At 41.5% G+C, this 21,141-nt stretch overlaps 1 protein-coding gene across 3 annotated transcripts; it reads right to left on the bottom strand.

Annotated features, from left to right (window-relative positions):
* Positions 1–3,840: 3,840 nt before the first annotated feature.
* RAE1 (ribonucleic acid export 1) lies at positions 3,841–21,090 on the bottom strand. Of its 3 annotated transcripts, XM_079979767.1 has the most exons (14): positions 20,940–21,090; positions 18,801–18,897; positions 17,942–18,046; positions 16,327–16,419; positions 15,935–16,021; positions 15,229–15,315; positions 14,428–14,499; positions 14,089–14,196; positions 13,086–13,192; positions 12,891–12,966; positions 11,249–11,443; positions 10,931–11,016; positions 8,462–8,492; positions 3,841–6,041 (listed from the first exon to the last, which is right to left on the bottom strand). In XM_079979767.1, exons 2-13 carry the CDS (start codon positions 18,888–18,890, stop codon positions 8,489–8,491), a joined length of 1,110 nt encoding a protein of 369 aa, XP_079835893.1. In that variant the 5' UTR covers positions 18,891–18,897; positions 20,940–21,090; the 3' UTR covers positions 3,841–6,041; positions 8,462–8,488. The 3 variants fall into 3 exon arrangements, with proteins under 3 accessions (XP_079835893.1, XP_079835895.1, XP_079835894.1); XM_079979769.1 differs by lacking the exon at positions 8,462–8,492; XM_079979768.1 differs by lacking the exons at positions 3,841–6,041; positions 8,462–8,492 and having other exon boundaries at positions 9,526–11,016.
* Between the last annotated feature and the right edge of the window lie 51 nt (positions 21,091–21,141).

Consider the following 21,141-nt stretch of genomic DNA (forward strand, 5'->3'; position numbering starts at 1 on the left):
TGCCCTGAAGGGTGCTCTATAAATTTAATAAACAAATGTGTGCTCAAGAGTCAGTGCTAACCAACAATCGCTCCTGATGTCGTATTGTACAATACATGTATAGGCAAACACATCTCTCTTGCATTCCATTTTCCATTTTTTACAGCTACACTTTAAAGATCTCAGGTGCCCGACGAAAGAAAATGGAATTTGCGAAGTGGCTTTTCCGTGCACCCAGTGTCATAAGGACAAGCGTGTTCCATGCAGATTGGAAAAGCCTGCTGCGCAAACCTGTGCATGTTCCAAAATTTCTGATCTGCACCATCATGTCTGCAACCTCATTTGTTTAAGTCAGACAAAAGATGCAACAGCCGGCGTTGTTGGCTTCCTAAAGGGAGCACATTTTCTCCTACTGACTGATTAATTACTCGGTGAATGCATTCAGCTTGAAGAGACACTTTAATTATTCAGGGGCTGCATGGATGCTAATGTGTTGTGTGTGTGTGTGTGTGTGTGTGTCTTTTGAGTCTGCTGGATCTTGTCACGTGAAGCCAAGCCCCTGGCTTTTGTGTATGCAAGGAAATGTTTCTGAAAGCTGCCCCCCTGGACCAGGTACCAGGCGAAAGTAATGCAATAGCTCTAGAGAGGGAGGGCTTCGCTTATTCTTCCACTGCCTTTTGGGAACTTTGAAAGGAACAGCTGGTGTGGGCATAAAACCCTCCTATGATATGTAAGAAAGTGCCTTAACTCTGCTCGTCCTGGAAAAGCAGGCATGGGGGAGATGACATACTTTAGGGTGGAGAGATAAGATTTCCCTTCCAGATTTACTTATTTATGGTGTATAAATAACGGGTGAGTAGGCACGACCGTTTTCATACGGCTCACGTTCCCAACAAGTAACAGGGATCCTCCCTTAAAAATGTATTTTCCCCCCACTGGGACTGGCGGGGTGGAAAGCATGGATACCAACAGTATTGTTATCATCATTATTAATAATAAAACTAAAAAATTGCATACAGCCCTTCATCTGTAGATCTCAGGGCAGTTCATAGCAGCAGAAAAATGCAAGATTAAAAACTCAAAAGACAAAAGACAAGAACAAAAGCAAAGCAAAGCAACATTAATAATGATTTTATTATTTATACCCCACCCATCTGACTGGGCTGCCTCAGCCAATCTAGGCAGCTTCCAGCGTATATAAAAACATAATAAAACATTAAACTTTAAAAACTTCCCTATACAGGGCCTCCTTCAGATGTCTTTTAAAGGTTGTAGAGTTAATTATCTCCTTGACATCTGATGGGAGAGTGTTCCACGTTTGAGAAGGCCCAATAAGCCGAGTTCTGTAAAGACGACACTTGAGGTTAAGGAGGAGCGTTCCATACAAATTTAACTACGCAACAAATATAACTGTCATTTCCATGGTCTTTTAGGAGGCGTTATTCTTTCTCCAAGCCTTTGAAGCAGAGCTTGCTATCCCAGTTGGTACCCGTGTTGGATCTGAAATGGGTTATAAAGTTTTCATTGCTTTGTATGTAATTGTTAAAAACTTGCTTTTACACATGCAATTGTTTTATATACATTTTTTTATTGTGTTGCATACTGCTTTGAGATGCCCCATCAGAAGCAATTCATTTGTAAATGAAATAACTAACCTATGTATCCTGTTGTGATTGCTGAAGATGCCCCTTCATGACTTTTTTTTTATAAGGTGGGGTGCAAAGAGAGTAGAGGTCCCTCCACCAATAGGGAGGGCATGTGTCCTACCGTACAAATCTATTTGAAGAGCTGTCTGGTCCAAGTCCAGATTTAAACATACCAAACCATAAGGAAATTTGTATCAGAACACCTTGGAAGTTGTTCATCAACAGTCGCAGTCTCTCCTGCTGCAATGTACTGTTTTTATATTGATAGGAATTGTTTATAAATTTGCATCTATACAGATACACTAATACATGCAAATTTTATGTAAATCTCTCTCTCTTGGTGATGCCTACATGGCCAGCCTGTCCACCAAAGTCCAGACTTTATCACGTTTTGGAAGTGTGGCAAGACCCACCTGCTGAGGAACTGAATTGATTTTGTTTTCTTGGTGCCATTTTCCTTTCTTGTTTTGATTTTCTTCTCTCCATATGCATCCAGGGTTTGGCTTTATAAAATAAAAATGTGTATACAGATAGTGGACGCTGTATGACCATCCCTTATTTAGCCAAAATGACACCATTCGAGCATGAGGAGGTGGTAAAAGCAGGCTGTGGGGAAATCCCAAGTTTTTTCTGAAGTGCAACAAACATCATCTCCCTTTAAAAATAGGGTTATGGGAAGTAGGAAGGGTGTGGGAACTGTAAACAGACTAGGGAGGACTGAGCGTGCTCAGCAGTCATGGAATGCTAGCTGGCTGCTTGGGTGGGTGGAGAGGTGGGAAAGCAGTATATAAATACCCAAAACAAACAAATAGAAATGGTGGTGGAATGGAATATCCTGAAAGAGGATTGGAACCCTGACTAGGAGCACCGCAAGTCCCACTTGTAAATATATATTGCTCTTTGAATACATCAACATTTTTTTTTTAGAAGAGAGGGAGAGAAAGGAATACTTATAATAGCTGCTGAAGGAGTTGGGAGCTAATCCTGGAACACAACGGGAAAGCACTTGACGTGATTGCAGCAGTCACCTATAATTATCAGAAAAAGAAAAATAAGGCATCTGACTTTAGAGGTGGCTTGTTGTTTGCTGGTGTCAATAAAGCCCAAAGTCATGGAAGTCTGTGTTGTCTTTTTTTTCTTGTTTCATTTTTGCTTTTATTAGCATCCAGCAGAATGCAGAGCCCTCCAGAAGAATCCTCAGTTAAGTTTCAACGGATACAAATGCTGCCATCTTCTGGCCCAAATAAAGGTTTAAAATTGCCAATGTAAGGTCATTTACCCAGCGCAAGATGCAGCTTTTAATCGTCTGTTGATGGAGAGTCCACTGGTGCCCAAGGAAGTTGGTTCCATTGTGAAACAGTGCTTACCTTTCAAGAAATTCTCCTAAGGTTTAGAATCATGCATCTGACAAAAGTGGGCTGTGACCCATAATAGGTTTTATGGCACAACAGGCTTATTAATCTTTTGAGGTCCCTCCTGGATTCTTTGCTCTTACAGAGTAGGAGTGGCTATTTCCCTTCTGCAAAGCTTATCAAAAGCTAAATGGCAGTCTGACCATGTGACTGTTCTGATCTCACCTGTGCTTTTTTTGCAGGCTTTGGGGCTCAATCCACACAGCCACCAGAGAAATATGGGGAGTGAACGGGCAGTTGCTACTTCCAGGAGGACAAGATGAGCCCATTCAGGAAGAATGCTTGCTGAGGATTAAGACCCACACAAAACTAAGTGGGCCAACAATGTATTAAAAAAATAAACTTTAAATAGCTTAACAGTGCAATATTATGTCCACTCCAAAGCAAGCCCCATTGAGTTCAATGGGTCTTACTCCCAGGTAAATGAACATAGGATTGCAGCCCAAAAGTCTCTTTTATGCAATATTTAAAGAAAACAAGAATCCAAACTGGTATTTGTGCACATCTTAAGATTATGTATCTATAAATGCTAGATCAAATATCCTGTAACTTTTCCAGCAAGCAATGCACTAGATTCTAATATATTGTCTTATAATACTTTGTGTTACCGGGTAGGCCATTTTGGCAAACACAGTTGGGTGATGTTATAACGTGCCTTAATTTTTTGCTTTTAGAAGAAAGGTGGGATGTAATTTCATTAAATTCTCTAAGAAGAGGAGATAAATTGGTAAAGAGTTCAATGCAACACACTCTCTTCTCTCCTCACAACACTGGGAGAGAAAGCACAGAATTAACGTAAGATAGCCATCTTGAACATTTTATTTTGCTATAAGTGACATGACGAACTGCTTTTTCTAGCAGATATAGTCTTAAACCAATGACCCAGGGGTCACAGTTATTCCTAGTTGCATATTATATTCACACCACAGGTCAGATTTATACAAGAAAGTCACATAAATTCAAGTTTTACTGCTTGCGACCAGTCCTGTGATCCATTTCTTTTTGTCATCAAGATTACAATGTGTGGCATATTACATGGGGTGGAGGGTGTGTGTGTGTGCTGGTGGATCAGGTTTTTTCATAAATGATTGTTACTTCTCTTCAATGGAAGTCATAAATTTGACTACTTTCAATCTGGATTAAGACTGGATTCTTACATACGTCAAAAGATTGATAATACTCATTTGGAGTGCAAGATCACTGGAAAATGTGTTTCGAGCATTAATGTGCTAGTGGAAAAAACTTTTCAAAAGGTCTCAAAATTAGGTCTAATTCACACCAATAGCCGAAGAGCTGGTAAAACTGCAGTGGACTGTTTCATTTCAGACTGAGAGCACATGGATGAACATATCTTCATGATAGAAAAATCAAGCACATAGAAAACCAGCATATCAGAGATAAGGCTGGATTCTGATGCACAGAACTGATGATGATGATTAAGGGAAGGACATTTGGTTATGATCCACTATCTACAATCTGTTGTGGTACAGTCCACTTACCACCTCATAAAGCCCTTGTAGATCACATAAATGCATTAGAAGGCAGGGTTTACGCAGAGTTGGTGAAAGAGGACCTCAGCTAACCCTTGGACAGTGCAGGAATATTACCATAAATACAATCTAGAACATGTACAATGGATCACAATGATTGGTCCAATTGTACAACACCCACTTAAAATGTGGCTAGCTGCAGAAGGCCTTTGAACATCCAGCCCAGATTAACTAGGAATACTATTTTGAATGAAAGAGCAAGGGAGCATGAACAAAATTCTTTCCCCCTTTCTCCTTGCAATAAGCCAATTTATGGTAAGAAGCAAGGCCTGAATGATGAAGGGAAGGGAACGCCAGAGGCTTTTCCTCAGGCATAAACTAAACCAATACACGTTAGAAAAAGCTAGGATTCAGCTTTGGTGTCTTTTGTCATGGCCGATTCTTCTTGTGACTGGCGTAGAGGGTGGTCGCACACAGCAGACCTTAAGGCAGAGTAGTGAAGATGCAGGAATGTATTGCAACTGAAAATGATTATTTTTGGCCAAGGGAGGGGTAGGGGAAGAGGGAGACACCAGGGATGGCAAGCCTCCAGGCATTCTGCAAGTAGGGAGCCTTCTTCAGATTAACCAGCTTGCTGAGGAAGAGCTGCTTTCTTACAGCATCCTCCCCCCCCCCCCCCACTTCATGCAGGGTGCTTGCTGGAACCATTGATCCTCACTATCACATGAAAAGTTTGTTATGCAATACAGATGTTTCACATTGCAGGGGAACAGCAGTAGTCTTGGCCAGACCATTGTTTATCTCTTATTTACTATATTTACATCTCACATTTTTCCCATCAAGAAACGCAAGGTGATGCACATGAGGTTCTCAAGCAGTCTCCTATTCATGCAGGCACGGACCAGAATGGGACCATCATGCACCCTCAGACTATGTCAGGGACAAGGATGCTTTTACACCTTTACTGATCATGGAAGGAAGCCCCTTGCTAAGCCTCCAATGATTTTTTCAAGGTGCCCTGGAAACTACAGAGCTGGGGGAACGAACTGAAGACTGTTTTGTTCTTGGCAAGGATGGAGAAGGCAGATGATACAATTTTGCACCTGTTGTTCAGCTATGTGAGCCTTTGGGTGCACATTTTTAAGCTACAGGCGACTGTCTGCCTGCTAATGTTCTATAGCTCAGCTTAAAGCATCTGCTAGTAGTATCATGTGCCATTACTGTGCAATCCTATGCAAGTTGACTCAAAAATATGCCCTTGTAGAAGTGGGTAGAAATGTTGACATAGGTCAACCCATAGGAGGAGAGTTTAAGGAAAACCAGAGGCAGTTCCCACAGAACAAAAACATATCGATAAAAAGGTTTAGGAGGAGAAGAAGAAAAACCCAGCAGTATAGTTTAAGCATTTTGGCTGCTACAGGTAAGATGACACAAGGAAGAAGCCCAAGTGGCAAGCAAGGCTAGCTAACTTCTGGGTAGAGAGACACCTTCCTCAGTTGAAGTTCCTGTGGTACCTTCAAAACAGAAAAAGAACAAGAGGACTCGTAAGGGTGCTTATTTATAAAACTCAACTCCAGCCCTTCAAAGACCTTAGATTAGAAAGAGAATAGGGAGGCACTCCAGGGGCTTATTCATTCAACCTTGTTCCGCTAGTGTCCAAGCAAACACTCAAGGAGCATGACAGCCCTGAAGAGTTGTGTACGGATAAGATTTCTACTGAAGCACTGGAAAGGAGACAGCGGGGAGAGAACATTTTACAGCATAAATCCTAGCACAAAGGCAAACAACAGTGCCGTTGTTTTGTTTTTTTAAAGGAAGCGCTAACAAGCCTGTAGGGCTTAGAAATAACTTCGCAGACAGACTGAGCCACACCGAGCCACACCATGCTGCTAATTCAAGCACTTCGGTTTAACAGGATGGCAAAAGGGGCTGGCAGTTCCTACTTTCCCTTACTCACTTTCCTTCTCTGCTTTTGGCTATGCCAGGGATGCTACATGAATTTATTGTTTATTTGCTGCATTTAGAGCCTTAACCACTTAATACATCTAAGTTTCATAAAATACATTTCATTTATTTTACGAAATAAATAAATCTAGACAGCCACAGGCTAATCTTCCCTACTGTATAGGGACTGACTCCTATGCGTTTGATTCTTTAGGATATTTTTTATTTTAGTTTTCATGCTGTGTTTGGGGAAATTCTACAGCTCTTTTTGAAGCCAGTTCCTTAAGAAGATGCACAACGGAGAACAACTTTCCTGAAATATAGGTTGGACATTTCAAGTGATCTTCTCCCTGAAATCTGGAGTCCATGGGAATGATAGGAGTACTGACTGATATAGGGGGCAATGTTGACGTTCAATAGGCCTGGGCAGTGTCCCGCATGAACTCAGCATGCACTGCAGAATAAATTCCAGAATCTCTTACAGCAAGGTAAAGATATTGCTAATAGCTGAGAACTAGTAGCTGCGCTCAGAAATTTGGTTTTGGGACAACATGGAAATTTCATAAATAAGCAATGTATTCTGTACCCATTTGCTAAAACAAAAATGCTATAATTTTTTTAAAAAACAGCAATATAGACCCTTCAATATAGCTTAAGAACCTTATTTAGTTATAAATCAAGCTTTCAGTGATAACTATTTTTTATATGAAATATCTGGTGTGCAAATGGGAAACTTGATTTAAAACTTCAATTTACCGTATTTTTCGCTCTATAAGACGCACCAGACCACAAGACGCACCTAGTTTTTGGAGGAGGAAAACAAGAAAAAAAATATTCTGAATCTCAGAAGCCAGAACAGCAAGAGGGATCACTGCGCAGCAAAAGCAACAATCCCTCTTGCTGTTGTGGCTTCTGTGATAGCTGCACAGCCTGCATTCGCTCCATAAGACGCACACACATTTCCCCTTACTTTTTAGAAGTGAAAAAGTGAGTCTTATAGAGCAAAAAATACGGTAAATCAGTCCACTCCTAGTTTATCACGTTCATCTCAAAATAACTATGAAGGCTACAGGAAGAATCCATTCTCGTTTTCTGCCTCATCCACAAAGCCAAGACACTTATCTTCAGAAAGCTATATCAGCTAATGCACAAAATGCTCTAACAGCATGCATAAAATGGCAATCAAACTCTGTTTAACTCTGGACTTGCCCTCAAATTGTTCTCCTCACACACAAAGCACAGAAACGTAATGCAAGTGATACTCCCTGCAGGTGCATCAAAAGGTGAACAGAATATAGATTCCTGAATGAGGGCATTTCTGAAGGAATGTGCTCATATAATCAACTAAAACTCATACGAAAATAGCAGCCTGCTACCTTGTTATAAAAGTCTTTGGGGAACCAAGTTTATCATTTCAGCTCTATCGGGTTCCTACGCTATACTCATAACTTGCTCTCAAGGATAAAAACAAAGAGGGTGGTAAAAAGAAAGGAAGATCTGGATCTGTTCCAAGTTCCCCTTTCAGTATGGATTTGCAGAGTGGTTGTAAATAAGTTGCTTTATCAGGCACGGACCTGGGTTTTACATAAACAAAAAGGAAGTAAAGGACTGATTCATATCTGAATGTCAATATAAATTGCCATGTGAGTGCCCTATGAGAAAACAGCAACCATCTCACCAAAAGTAGTCAGGCTAGCAAATAAGCATGATGCTTAAAACTGCATAATGCAAACATAATGCTAAGCTTTCTTGCAAAAGCGAGCCAGAATTAGAGTAAAATCCAGTCTGCTCCTGCAATTTCACCAACCATTTTGGAAGGAACATCAATACTGCATGTGTCGATCGTGGGGTTTCACTAAATTGCCACTCACTAAAAAAGGGAAATATATACTACGCTCAATTTACTACACAGATAAGCAGGCGATAGCTCAAGTGAAGCCAGGGAATATTTGCTCTGCACAGGTCACACACGTACACACACCGTTGTTACCTGCTAGGCTTCTGACCTCCACAAGATTTAACTGCAAAATGAAAGATGTTGCTTTTATAATCAGAAAGAATAAGCATTAAGTCTGCAATAGTCCATTTGCAGTTCAGCAGCACATGAACGCTAAAAAAACAAAACAAACACCCAGCCCTAACCAAGAAGGCGTGAACTGCTAGTGGCTAAAACTGTACATGACAACTAGAAGCAGCACGAGGGGAGCTTGCCTTGAGAAAAAGATTGAGCTGATAGTCAAAAGTAATGAATTTGGCACTGGAAGCTTCTCATTCTGTATCAGTTTCACCTCTTGAGAAGTTTGATATTATCTTATTTACTGGCTATTCAAAGTACTGTAGTTGCATCCAAAGTACTGGGTGTATGCCACACTGCCATTGTGAATACAGCTATCCATAAGCAACATGCATCTCCAAGGCCTTCAGAGCAGACAATTCTGGGCTGGCTATACAAAATGCAGGGTATAATCTTGGCTTATGGATGCTGGTTCCCCAGGACCTTCACATATAGAATTGGCAGACACGTGATACATGGCCCTATAGGAAACCATGCCAGTATTTGAAGAAGCCCATGTCGAAGTTAAGAACCATTTAAGCAAGGTATTGGTCAAATGGTTTTCATGCAGCCTTGCATTTTGTGGAAAGTGGCCCTTTTGATCAGAGATTCCATAGAACCTATTTCTTGTTCTTGAATTCAGGCTATCTGTACCATAAATGGAACCATCGTAGCTCATGTGCTTTAAGGTCCTGGGTTCAACTCAACTGGCTCTCCATTTAAAAGGATCTCTGGTGGAAGGACTCAGAAAAGCCTTTCTGTTGCAAAGCCCAGAGAGACACTGCCAGCCACAAGAGGGAATACTGGGCTAGACGGCCAAATAGTTCAACAGCTCCCTATGTTCCTGTCTGTGAAAAGGGAGCTACTCACATTCAGCTGCCAAACAAAAAACTATTGAAAAAGAACAGGCCTTTCACTTGCGTATCAGTGAGAGTTGGCCACTGAATTCTTTAGCTCAGCAGCAGACATTAATTTGTGAACAATACAAAACAAGAGACTGGTTGAGATTCCATGAAATCATTTAATAAGAGTGGTTTTAAATATTTTGCCTCTGATCCCTCAGTTCACCAGCGCTGACAACTGAAGTACTTACATAAGGTTTTGTTCAAATTCAAAACAGTTTTATTTAAATCATAGCTAGTTTTACAACATATGTGCTTACAGAAAAAATTCTGACAGAAGCGTATTTGTATACAAATTCAGCCCCCCCCCCTTCTTCCATTCATTATAAAACGGAAATCGGCATCAAGCTTTTTGTAAGAAAATCCTTTGACGTTTTGAACAGCAGATTCCCCAATGTGAATAAGCCTGGACTAGATGCACATTACATAAGCCTCTGCACCATTTCTACTTAGTTGTGTTCCGATGAGGTTTACCCGCCTAGCCCTATGCAATATTAGTGGAGTTAGGAATGCTTTCTCTACTTGGAAATAGCTGCATCTGCAGCTCTTTTAAGACACAGATTAGGGTACAGAAGTGGTCCTATTATGTGGCACATGTATATGAAACTGTCCTTTTAGCTATGATAAGGCCCTTTCTTTTTCTTGCTACTGCAGACATCGGCACAGTGCAATGCAGAGACATTGTATTGTTCGCCCGCTATCTTGCATCCAATGACCAGGCAAGAGTTCACGGAAACACAAGCACAACAGTATTTCTACATGGCACGGAGTCCCTGGGTCTGTAGTCGCCTTATCCACTGTTGCATGTTAATGTATCACCAGAGAGGGCTTGTGCTATGCAACTCTATCCCCCTAGTGAGTCGCCCACATCTCAAAACCACAACCTAGGCACAGTTTGCAGCGAAATCAGAACTGAATTATTCCTAGAATGCATCAAAACTTAATTTGGGTTTATTCTAGGAATTTTTTTTTGCCTTCAGTACATAGCCTGCATACATGAGTAGAAAAATATGTCTAAGACCAAAAAAAGGGTACACATTGGCAGCAGATTAATATTAAATTTACAATTCTATGAAAAAGAAAACCTCGGAAGAATCTAAAATCACAAAAACTGACTTTCCCCAACACTCATTAGCCCCCAATTCTCAATCCAGTAAGAAAAAAAGGTTTGCTGAGAATTATTGCAAAGCACACTTTTTCTGTAGTATTCATAAAATATTGGCAAGTACTTAGGATGCAACAACTGTTTCTTGGTCCAGTGCAGGAATTTTGCTACTATTAAGAAAACTGGCAAGTCTTCATGCAAATGTCAGGCATTCCTGGGCAGCATGGAACACACTAGTCAAAGGGTACTTTTCCAGCCCATAAGAATGTACTTTGGTAACCGTCACAGAGACCCCTGCTAAGGGTTACCAATCCAAGACAGACAACTGGAAAGAGATCAATGAGGAGGGGGCATGTGGCAAGAAAGCAGTGCTACAAGGATGGTCCGAATTATACTCACTACTTCTTATTTCTGGGTTTTAACTCTTCGGCAGCATTGCGCAGAAATATATAGTTCTTCTTTTGCGGATTATAGAATTCATGCCCCTGCAAAAATGGTTAAATACAGTTGTATTACACAGCAGTAATAAATTAAACCTTAACCAAGTATTTTATTTAACACCTTGCAAGTAAGTGGGGCTCTGGCTGCATTCAGATATTGTGCCGTGGTACTAGGTGTATTTCCCTCTCTTTCTAGATATTTCAGTTTAACTGAGATGCCGAATTTCTCCAACAACATCTATTAAAAGATGCTCTCTTTACGTTTCAGCCAACTCACCTTTGACCAATCGTAACTAGACGCATATGCAAATATATTGCCGTTGTGGTTGAAGGAGCAAGCAGATATTGGCTGGTCCAGCTGTTCTGAGGTTTTTAGCTTTGTCCGTGCATCTTTATCCCAAAAGCTGAATCTGCCATCAGATCCTACCGTTGCAAGGGTGCCGTGGGCAGGGTGAAAGGCGATCCCATTAACCTTCAAAGTAATCATTTAAAATTTAATTTAAGCATTTTCACGCCACTCTTTGGAAAACATTTCGAGTGACTTACATGGTATCAGTTTGCGCTCTCGGGCTTATAACCTAAGAGACATGATAGCAAAAGAGGGATGAGGAAGGAAGAGGAAAATATTGACATTCAAACACCAGTTCCAAAAGTGAACAAAAGTCTTATATGGATCAGTTTGAAAGTTAACAGCTGAACCAACAAAGTTCAGAAAGGAAGCAAATGATGTATTTTTTTAAAAAATCATCGCAAGCTTTGTTTAGTCATTTCAGACCAAAACAGCAAAGTTCATTCATGTAAAAAAAAAAGGTCTATTACTTGACAGTTTCCAATATTTCCCCAAAATACTTTATCACCCTTCCCCCACCTCCCAGTTTTATACCACTGAAGCAGACCTGACACCACAACTAGCTCTGCTCACAAAGGCAATGGTCACCGGGAAGGACTGGAGGAGGAAAGGAGATGAACCATTGTTCTTTGGTCCTTCCTCACCCACCCCACTACACTAAGCACAAGGTGGAGTCTGAACTGCTTCTTAAAAGCTGGCCCTACCGGCTGTTATCCCCAACAAACCGTAGCCTCCAGGCCCAGAAAGAGGGGTAAGGAATGCTTCCCTCTTTCCAAGCCAGAAGCTCTCTCAGTGCCTATGCTACAGAATCTGGCTCCCTGTTTCGGGCAAAGGTGGGGAGAGCTACCACAAACAAGTTTTCCCTCCACTGACATCTGCTAGAGCTGCATAAGATGAATACTGGTCTCTGTTCCCCTAGTCTGCCAAAAGTGACTAGGACACCCAGTTTTATGGGTGGGGAGCAGGTTTTGGGCCCAACACTGCCACATGCAACTTTAAGTTTTCCCCCACGGAAACAAAAGGTGTGTGTGCATTAGATCTTATGGTAGAAAATCAAGATATGCACTCAAGCGATATCCTTGGCCTGGGTAATCCCAGTATTTTCTTTGGGGGGGGGGTTTACCCCTCCAAAATGTTTCCCAAACCGGGTCCCATTTGCTTTGTCCTAGCTAACTCAATGGAATCCGTAGCTCTAAGTCCCAGTTACTAAACATGCTAAAGCGGAACAAAATGCTAGGAGAGAATATTGGAAACTGGCTATTATATAGAGAAGTATCTGACCATCTGTCCCAAGGGCATGGGGAAATGTCATTTTCTTCACTCACGAACGTATTTTACTGGAATAAAAAAAAAATCGGGTTGAAAATGTAGCAGGCACAAATTCTTCAGCAACTCACATTCTGATTGTTACAGATGTCAGTTTTCTGCCTTTAGACAGAAGCAAAATTTCTCTTTAGGGACAAAATGTCAAAGAACGAAGACTCCAGATTTGACATCATATCTATACTTGGTCTGGATAACTTTCAGCAGCCCTGGAGGATCCTTATTGGATGTCGTGCGAAATACTTACAGCATAGATATCCTGAGGTGCAGATGTATTTGTGCCATTGGAACGATGACATTTGAAGGTGAAGTTGTCTTTGGCACTGGAAGAAAAAAAAGCATTTGTCATTTCACATTGCACGCAACAGATTGCCTACTTCTACAAGCCCATGTTCCATGCAAGCCTAAGTGGACAGCTTGCAGCCCATTTCAAGATACTTACGGATTTGGTGGGTTAATGTAATGAATGGCTACTCTTCCTTCGATGCTTCCAAGGGCAAACCCTGTCGGCTTGTTCACTTTGTCTTTAAAGATAGCGACACAGCGATGCTAAATGGGGGATAGAGGTTGCGTTTTATGGCACCATCTTATACATGTCTACTCCAAAGAAAATCCCACTAAGGTCAACAGGACTTATTCCCACATAAGTGTACATAGGATTGCAACTTCGGTCAGCTATCAAACAAGCCTAAAGCGTTAGCAGGGACAATGCAACATAAAAGCTACTGAATAGTTAAGAGCACGCAAAGCCTTTACTTATTAGGAGAACTCTAACAGGATTTTTAAAGATTTTGCCAAAGAATTGTGTATGATTCAAATCCCAATAGGAAGAACAGGTCCAAATATTCAAGGACCTTTGGGAAATAGTTATTTCTCAGGCGTCCATTTCTGGCTGCACTCAAAGGATGAGGGCCAAGTTTCAAGTAACTCACTTTGGGTTTCTCAAATGGTAGCCCACCATGCCATAAGACAAACCTTTTCAGAAACTGAAGAAATTTTCAAAGTGATCTGCATTATGGCATGGAGGTCTGCGTGCCAAAGAAAAGAGTGTTTTACAATTCCATATGTGTAAGCTCAAGTTCTCTTAAACACTTGAAATAGCATTTTTGAATTCTAGATTATCAAATTTAAATTCCTTGCAATAAGATATATGCTGGCAAAGTCATTTTGGGGGGTTCTAAGAAGCTATTCTTCCAACGAGTTTTGATTCTTATCCCTCTCAAAAGAACAGCTAAGAATAAAATTTAAGATCCCAGTAGTGATAATGACAGTTATTTATGTAAACAAATTATAGAATTTGGCCCATGATGCTTAAAAAAAAATATCTATCACATACATAGAACAACTGCTAGAAATACTGTTTTTAAAAGTATTGATTTAGGCACAACTTAAAGAAGGCCTACTTCCTATAAATCAAGACAAGTTAACTCAAGTTTAATTATTACCTGATGCTTAAGTGGAGAGTCTATTCTTCTAAATTCAGAAGGCTGATTCTCTAACTGATAAACTATTAAGCCTCTCTCTGCAGTAGCTACAACAGCCATAGGGTATACCTGAAACAAGATAAATTAAAGTAAAAAGTAGAAAATAAACTTTTAAATTATCATCTGAATCAAAATTTACATAGTCAAAATGAACAGTAAAAGCACTTGCCTAAAATGATAACAATGATACAAAATGATACAAACTCAGCCTGTTAATTACTGTGGTAGAAAGACAGCTAAACAAATGGCAAACGACAGCATGTTTTCATGCAAACACACACCAAAAGATCTCTTACTTACTACATCAGCACAGTAGCACCGCTCAGGCAACTGCAGGGTCATCATTGGCGTGGGCGATCGGGTGTCCCAGAACTAAAAAAATGAAAAACATCAACAATCCCACACATACGGTATTATAAAGGCTATCTTAGCAAAACTGACTATGCTGTCTCCATGTCCTTAACTAAGACTGGTTCTGGAAAGCCTGTGTATTGCAAGTCAATACAACGATGAATGGGGTGAGGGGCTTTGGTTCAAATATGGTCTTAAGGATGAACTGAGTGTATGGGGTTTGTCCCAATCTTTGCAAGCTGAAATAATAGTGACTTTGCTCAAAGCATTTCAGTGTGCTTTTACACACTGAAGTCATATTAATAACAGATACTACTATATAAACAAGGACTTTGGGCATTTCAAATGCATTCTTTATCATTCTTAGAGCAACCTTTTAAGGGAGGAACTGGGATTACTCCTATGATACAAACTAGGGCACCAAAGGAACTTTAACAGTCATTTATTGAGGGAGCTCATGGCCTCGCAGGATTACAACCAGGCGCTTCCAGTTCATACCTCACACCCTCAAGCAGAAATGTTCGGCACACTTATTTGGAAGAAAGGCCCACTGAATGCAGCAGGGCTTGCTTCTAAGTAAACATGGATACAATTGTACCACATACAATAATGCTACAAACAAAACAAAACAAAACAAAACAAAACACGGAACTCACAATTTTCTGCATAATACATGCTATGCAAAATCTGCTGAAAACATTTTCAAATATGTAGAATAGCGTTAATGCAAACAAAATATTGACATCTTACCTTCAGAGTTTTATCCCAGCTTCCAGTCATCACACAGCTATAATTTGGTGCTTTAATCCAATGGACAGTCTTTACAGGAGCTTCATGCTAAAGGACAAGAAGGTTTTAAAAGATGTCTAGAATAAGGCTCATTCATGCATTTTAGGGTGGGTGTAGACATAACTGGAATGAAGACCGCTGCTTTTTCTTCTTTTGCAAAGCAAACCTGGTCTCGCCTTGTACCTTCTCTTTTGATGGACACAGTTAGCAATGCAAAGCAAACTCTAATCACATTAGCATTCTTGCACTCCCCCCCATTTCACACAGGCATGGGAGGATAGAGCAAAGATCTGCCTTTTGCAAAACTTAGGGCATATAAAGGGTACTGCAGAGCTTTTCTCTCCTTTCTTCTTACAAGATCTGTTTGACGCATCTATGGAGAAAATTGATGGGTGAACCTGGAGTGTACTAAGAATTAAATATATACCCCTGTATCTATGGGAAATAGGTTGTGTAGGCTTGGTCCACTTTTTAGTTTAGCCTACCCACTACTAGAATGTGACCCCTGACAGCTTTCTATTAAGGTAATGCAGACCATGCGTAAGAAAGCTTCCCATTCTGATGAAAATGGATTAAAATGCTCAACATTTATCTGAATTTAAATTTATCTTCATTTAAATACACTTCTATTCAGCTTTTCTATAAAAGACTATGAAAAAAATCATACCTGTGCAATTTGTATTGCCTGGTTGCTGTTGAGATCCCACATTTTGGCAGTTTTATCACAAGATGCTGTAAACACTTTACTCCCATCCTATATAATGACAAGAGAAGGTGTGGGTGGGAAATATAAATTCCGTAGTATTTTATCTGTTTCTAAAATACATGTCCGAGTGTGAAAGCATATCAAGGGCATAGATCTCCTGATATTGTAGAAAAGAACATTAGAATTTTCAGGATAGGATCATGCCATTTAGTGGATGCAGGTTATTCTAAAGAGGTTTTTCCACCCAACTCTTCCATCCTTCTCCACTGAAGGAGAAGCTATATAGCCTTCAGATTTCCCAAAGAAACATTACAGATCTTTAAGAATACTTCTTGTGCAATAAAAGGACGTACATCACTCCAGCAAACGTCTAGCACAGGTCCTGTGTGCATTTGCTGTGCTTTTGGAATTGTCTGCCCGTTATCCTGGACTTCCCAACAACGAACCTGAAGTAAAGAGACAGAATAATTTTTAAGTAAGATTCATTTGTACACCACTCTTAATGTACAGCTGTTCACATTGTTTGCCCTTAAAACTGTCAGGAGCTCATCCTACACTTGAGTAGGACCCTGGTAGACACACATGCCCGACTGGCATGTTCTCTCCCACCTGGTCATTCGTTCGGGAGCTTCAAGCTTTCTTCAGCCAGCGACCGATGCCAACAGACACCAGCACACTTAGGGATCCGCAAAGTCTTCGCAGCTTGCGTAACAGACCTCAGCAACTCAGCATTTTGGCGAATCTGCTTTATTTACATATAAACACACACGGAGCACTGCAACATGGCTCCCTCTCTCTCTCTCTAGCATCAGACAGCAAAGAGAAAGAACAAAGGACAAGAGTCCCACTTCACGGAACACAGTAACACCAACATCCTGTCTCCGTCACTTCCCACTCTGTGGAGTCAAAACATACACCGTCATGTGATAGACAACAATCCTGTGACTGCAATCATGGAGCACGAATTCTAACAAAAACAACCCTGAAGTCTTGTGAGTTTTCCATTTTACATCAAGACAATGGAGCTAGTGAGATTGCAGCCATCTGGTGAACCCTTTCCTTAGGTTCTTAATTAAGGCTTTTGATTTCTACCTTAGCTACTGGGCTGCAATGGGTTACCCTAAATATTACCCTAAATATTATTGGGGGGGGGGGTTCAGGTGTTTTGAAAACACTAGGCCAAAGAACCTCCTGGTGAACTGACGCTGATTTATGAAAGCATCAATAAATTTGTTGCTTTTAAGGTGCCACAGGACTTTTATTTTTGCTACAATAGATGCAAACCTAATCCTATGAATGCTTACTCCCAGGAGTAAGTACCACTGTTCAAAGAAGCTTATTAAGTATGAATAAGACTGCAGTATAGCATGACTATTATTTTAGAATTTGTCTGCTAAAACAACTTCATTTGCAACAGATGCACCAACCAAAGCAGGATACCTTGAGGCCGCAATGCAATATCCACTTACTTGGAAGTAAGACCCAGTGAACTCCATGGGACTTACTTCTGAGCAGACATGTATAACATTGTACTATTAGAAAAGAGTGAACAATTAACCACACAAGGATGTTATGTCAACATCTGTGTGTCCAGAGAAATGCAAGCTAAGATACTACTCCTACCTCTATTTTTCATCAAATTGTTAATGTTTTTAACGATTAAATTATTTTGGAATGTTTTATGGGAAGTGATTCATATACAAAATAAATCATCATTAGTCTCTATTCCAATAACAGGAGATGTTCCGGAGGCAACCAATATTTTTTAAAACAACATTTAAATTGTTAGTGCTTTTTTATAGTCTGTCAGTATATTGCAACAGACTTGTCTTAAAGAGTGGTAAACAGATGCTTTAAACATTAAGATTATCACATTTTATCTGCAAGAAGCAGCTGCCCATATTCAGTACAAATAGTGCAGGCAAAGTGCATGGTATGCCTCAATACCTACTTTCATTTGTTACTTACATCATTTGCCCATGATCCTGCAATAAGGAAATTCCCCGGCAATGTTGGTGGGCTGAAAGCTAAACAGCCTATGCTGTCATCAGGTGGTGAAGTAACTTCAATATCCTGGAACAGAAATTAAAGTTAGAAGTAATATATCTGCCTGGAGACATGTCTAAAAGAATATCATTACACTGCCCCCACTGGAGGATTTATTTCCCATTTATTTCACTCCTGATACCATGTCCTATCTTGAATATCAAGTCCCCAGCTCAAAGTAGCAATTCTCAACGGGTATTCTATTAACAGGCAAACACCCATATACTGGTATGTACATCCATCAATTAAACTTAACCTCTTCCAACTGAACAAGCTAGCTTACAGGCTAGCTCTTAAAATCCTATTCCTCTTATATATACAGCAAGCTCTTAAAATCCTATTCCTCTTATATATACAGCAGCATATGTAACAGGGGGTGCACGAAAAGGGGGCTGCAGAACACGAGGAGAGGAGGCATGGAAAAGTGGGTGGTCTATGTGCAAGGGAGAGTTGAGAAAAAGAGGACGGAAGACAAATCTGAGTGAATATGAAAACGTTGGGCACAAGGCAGGGTTGCAAAAAAAGGAGGGACAGGTTACATGGGAATGGGAGTGAAGATGAAAGTGGGGTTATGAAAAGGCTGCAGAATAATGGCTTCGTAACTGGATGGAAGGGGGGAAAGGTGCTTAGTAGGTGCAATGTGTAGGAGGAGGAAGATGCAGAAGGTTGTCACGGGAGTGGTCTCTATGAGGGGAGGAGTTTGCATGAAAAAGGGAGGTGGCATGGATATGGGGGGTCAGGTGAAGGCGAAAACAAAGGGATGCAAAGTGGGGCTAAATACCTTCATAGGGTTGTGATTATCTGTAGCTGTGCTGCCAAACATGCTGGTACCTCCAGTTCCAAACCCTGATGTTGACCCAAACAAACTCATCTTGCCCCTGTAAAAATAATTGAAAATAATTTAAATAGAAGTATTTTCAATCATCATACTTATAATATGACCACTTTTAATTCGTTTTTTTACAAAAATAAATTTATGCCCTGAATCACACAAATACAGTGGCATAGAAGCAAATCTGAAGGACTACCTTGAGTGCAGGAAGCTCTTGCAACCAATCGGAAGCTGTGCCTCAGTTGTCAAATGTTTTGGAAGCCGAATGGGCTTCCGGAATGGATTACGTTCAACAACCGAGGTTTGACTGTGTTCTTCCTGAGGATTATATAGTAGTTGTTGACATGGCTTCTGCTGGATTTTACTGGTGCTACTTCTGTGACTTATATTGTTTTATGTAGTGTTTTATTGTCTGTTTTAATTTTGTATACTGTACACTGCCCTGGGAGCCTCGCACTGAAGGGTGGTCTATAAATAAACGCTGCCACTGAATTAAGCGGGATTTACATACGCATGCTTACTGAAAAGCAGGTCCCACTTTATTCAATGAGGTCTTACTCGTTCTTTAAGTAAATGCGGTTAAGACTGAATCCTTCATTCAATATTCAGATAACACCCTGCTCTTTATGCGCCAGAAAGGAGAACTATCACAATGTAAGTGGGGGTGCACTTTGTTCTCTACCTTAATGCTGGTTCACATTGTGGAAAATTCAAAATTTTACATAGCACAAGCAGTGTAAAAAGGTGCCTCTCCAGGAAAAGCATATGGATACCCTGCACATATTCCCAACTGTTACTAAAAAGGGTAATGAAGCATTCATGCTTTCATTGCTGTACATTGTACAAGACACATCCCTGTAGCAATTATAAAGATCTATGTTTCAAGGTGACATCCCAACAGTGTAGGGCGTATCTATGCTGTGCCTTGGGCAACTGCATAGTTTTTTTTCTCCAGAGTTCTCTGTAGTGGTTACAACATGGGTAGGAAACCTAAGGCCCAGGGGCTGGATCCAGCCCAATCGCCTTCGAAATCTGGCCCGCGGACGGTCCGGGAACCAGCGTGTTTTTACATGAGTAGAATGTGTGCTTTTATTTAAAATGCATCTCTGGGTTATTTGTGGGGCATAGGAATTCGTTCATTTTTTTCTCTCTTCAAAATATAGTCCGGCCCCCCACAAGGTCTGAGGGACTGTGGCCTGGCTCCCTGCTGAAAATGTCTGCTGACCCTGGGGTTACAACAACCCTGGAGGGCAGGGGACACTGCTGGTATCCCCATGGGACCGTTAGCAAGGTTGATGCTAATAGAATCAGTGAGCCGAGGAGTTGGAGCGGACCCCAATGGTCATCTAGTCCAACCCCTTGCAATGCAAGAACCTCAACTAAAGCATCCATGGCAGGCGGCCATCCATCTGCCCCTTTCTCTGCCTTTCTTTCTTTCCTCCAGCGCCGAGGGCCTTCTGGCGGTTCCCTCATTGCGAGAAGCAAAGCTACAGGGAACCAGGCAGAGGGCCTTCTCGGTAGTGGCCCCCGCCCTGTGGAACGCCCTCCAATCAGATTTCAAAGCGATAAACAACTACCTGACATTCAGAAGACATCTTAAGGCAGCTCTGTTCAGGGAAGTTTTTAATGTGTGACATTTTAGTGTATTTTTGGTCTCTGTGGAAGCTGCCCAGAGTGGTTGGGGAAACCCAGCCAGATGGGTGAGGTTCAAATAAATAATAATAATAATAATAATAATAATTATTATTATTATTATTATTTCTGAACTGCCTTGAAGAATAAAGTCCTGCTCCGACAGCACGTGGGGCGGAAGTCCTTCCATTCAAGCGGCTCTACTGCGCTGCTTGGAAGGGCGGGCTACCTGCCCCCAGCCCCGATACCATAGCTGGGGAAGGACCCCCACGACGCGGCCAAGCAAGGGAAGGGCCGCGGCTGAAGGGGACCGAGCGGGCGCGGAGAAAGCCGGGAGAGGGAGCCGGGGAGAGAAGCGCGAGGTGCCACGGCTCCAGCGGGAGGGCCTGGCGAGCCACGAGGCCGGCCCCGGACGCCACACGCGGGCCTGGTCAGGCGCAGGGAAGGGGAGCGTACCTCAGGCGGGCCGGGGCCGACCGTCCTCCTTCCCCGCGCGACCCTCTCCTCCTTCTTCAGCCGGAGCGCCAAGGGAGACCCCGGAGCCGCGGCAACAGAACGCAGGCCCCTCCACGCTGCGCATGCGTCACCGTAGAACTGAACTCGTAGGCGCCGGGTTAGAGGTGGGCGTGGCCTCTGGCGGGCGCTCACGTGCTTGGCC

This window comes from Podarcis cretensis (genome assembly GCF_951804945.1).
Source record: "Podarcis cretensis genome assembly, chromosome: 6".
Taxonomy (NCBI): Eukaryota; Metazoa; Chordata; class Lepidosauria; order Squamata; family Lacertidae; genus Podarcis; species Podarcis cretensis.

What these genes read in the sequence shown, in the direction of transcription:
- RAE1 (XM_079979767.1), bottom strand. Translation starts at nt 18,890, where the DNA reads ATGAGTTTGTTTGGGTCAACATCAGGGTTTGGAACTGGAGGTACCAGC. An exon ending in ATAATCACAACCCTATGAAG is followed by an intron (nt 18,047 to 18,800) that starts GTATTTAGCCCC and finishes TTTCTGTTCCAG; the next exon opens with GATATTGAAGTTACTTCACC. An exon ending in GGTGCTACTGTGCTGATGTA is followed by an intron (nt 14,197 to 14,427) that starts GTAAGTAAGAGA and finishes ATCTTGTTTCAG; the next exon opens with GTATACCCTATGGCTGTTGT.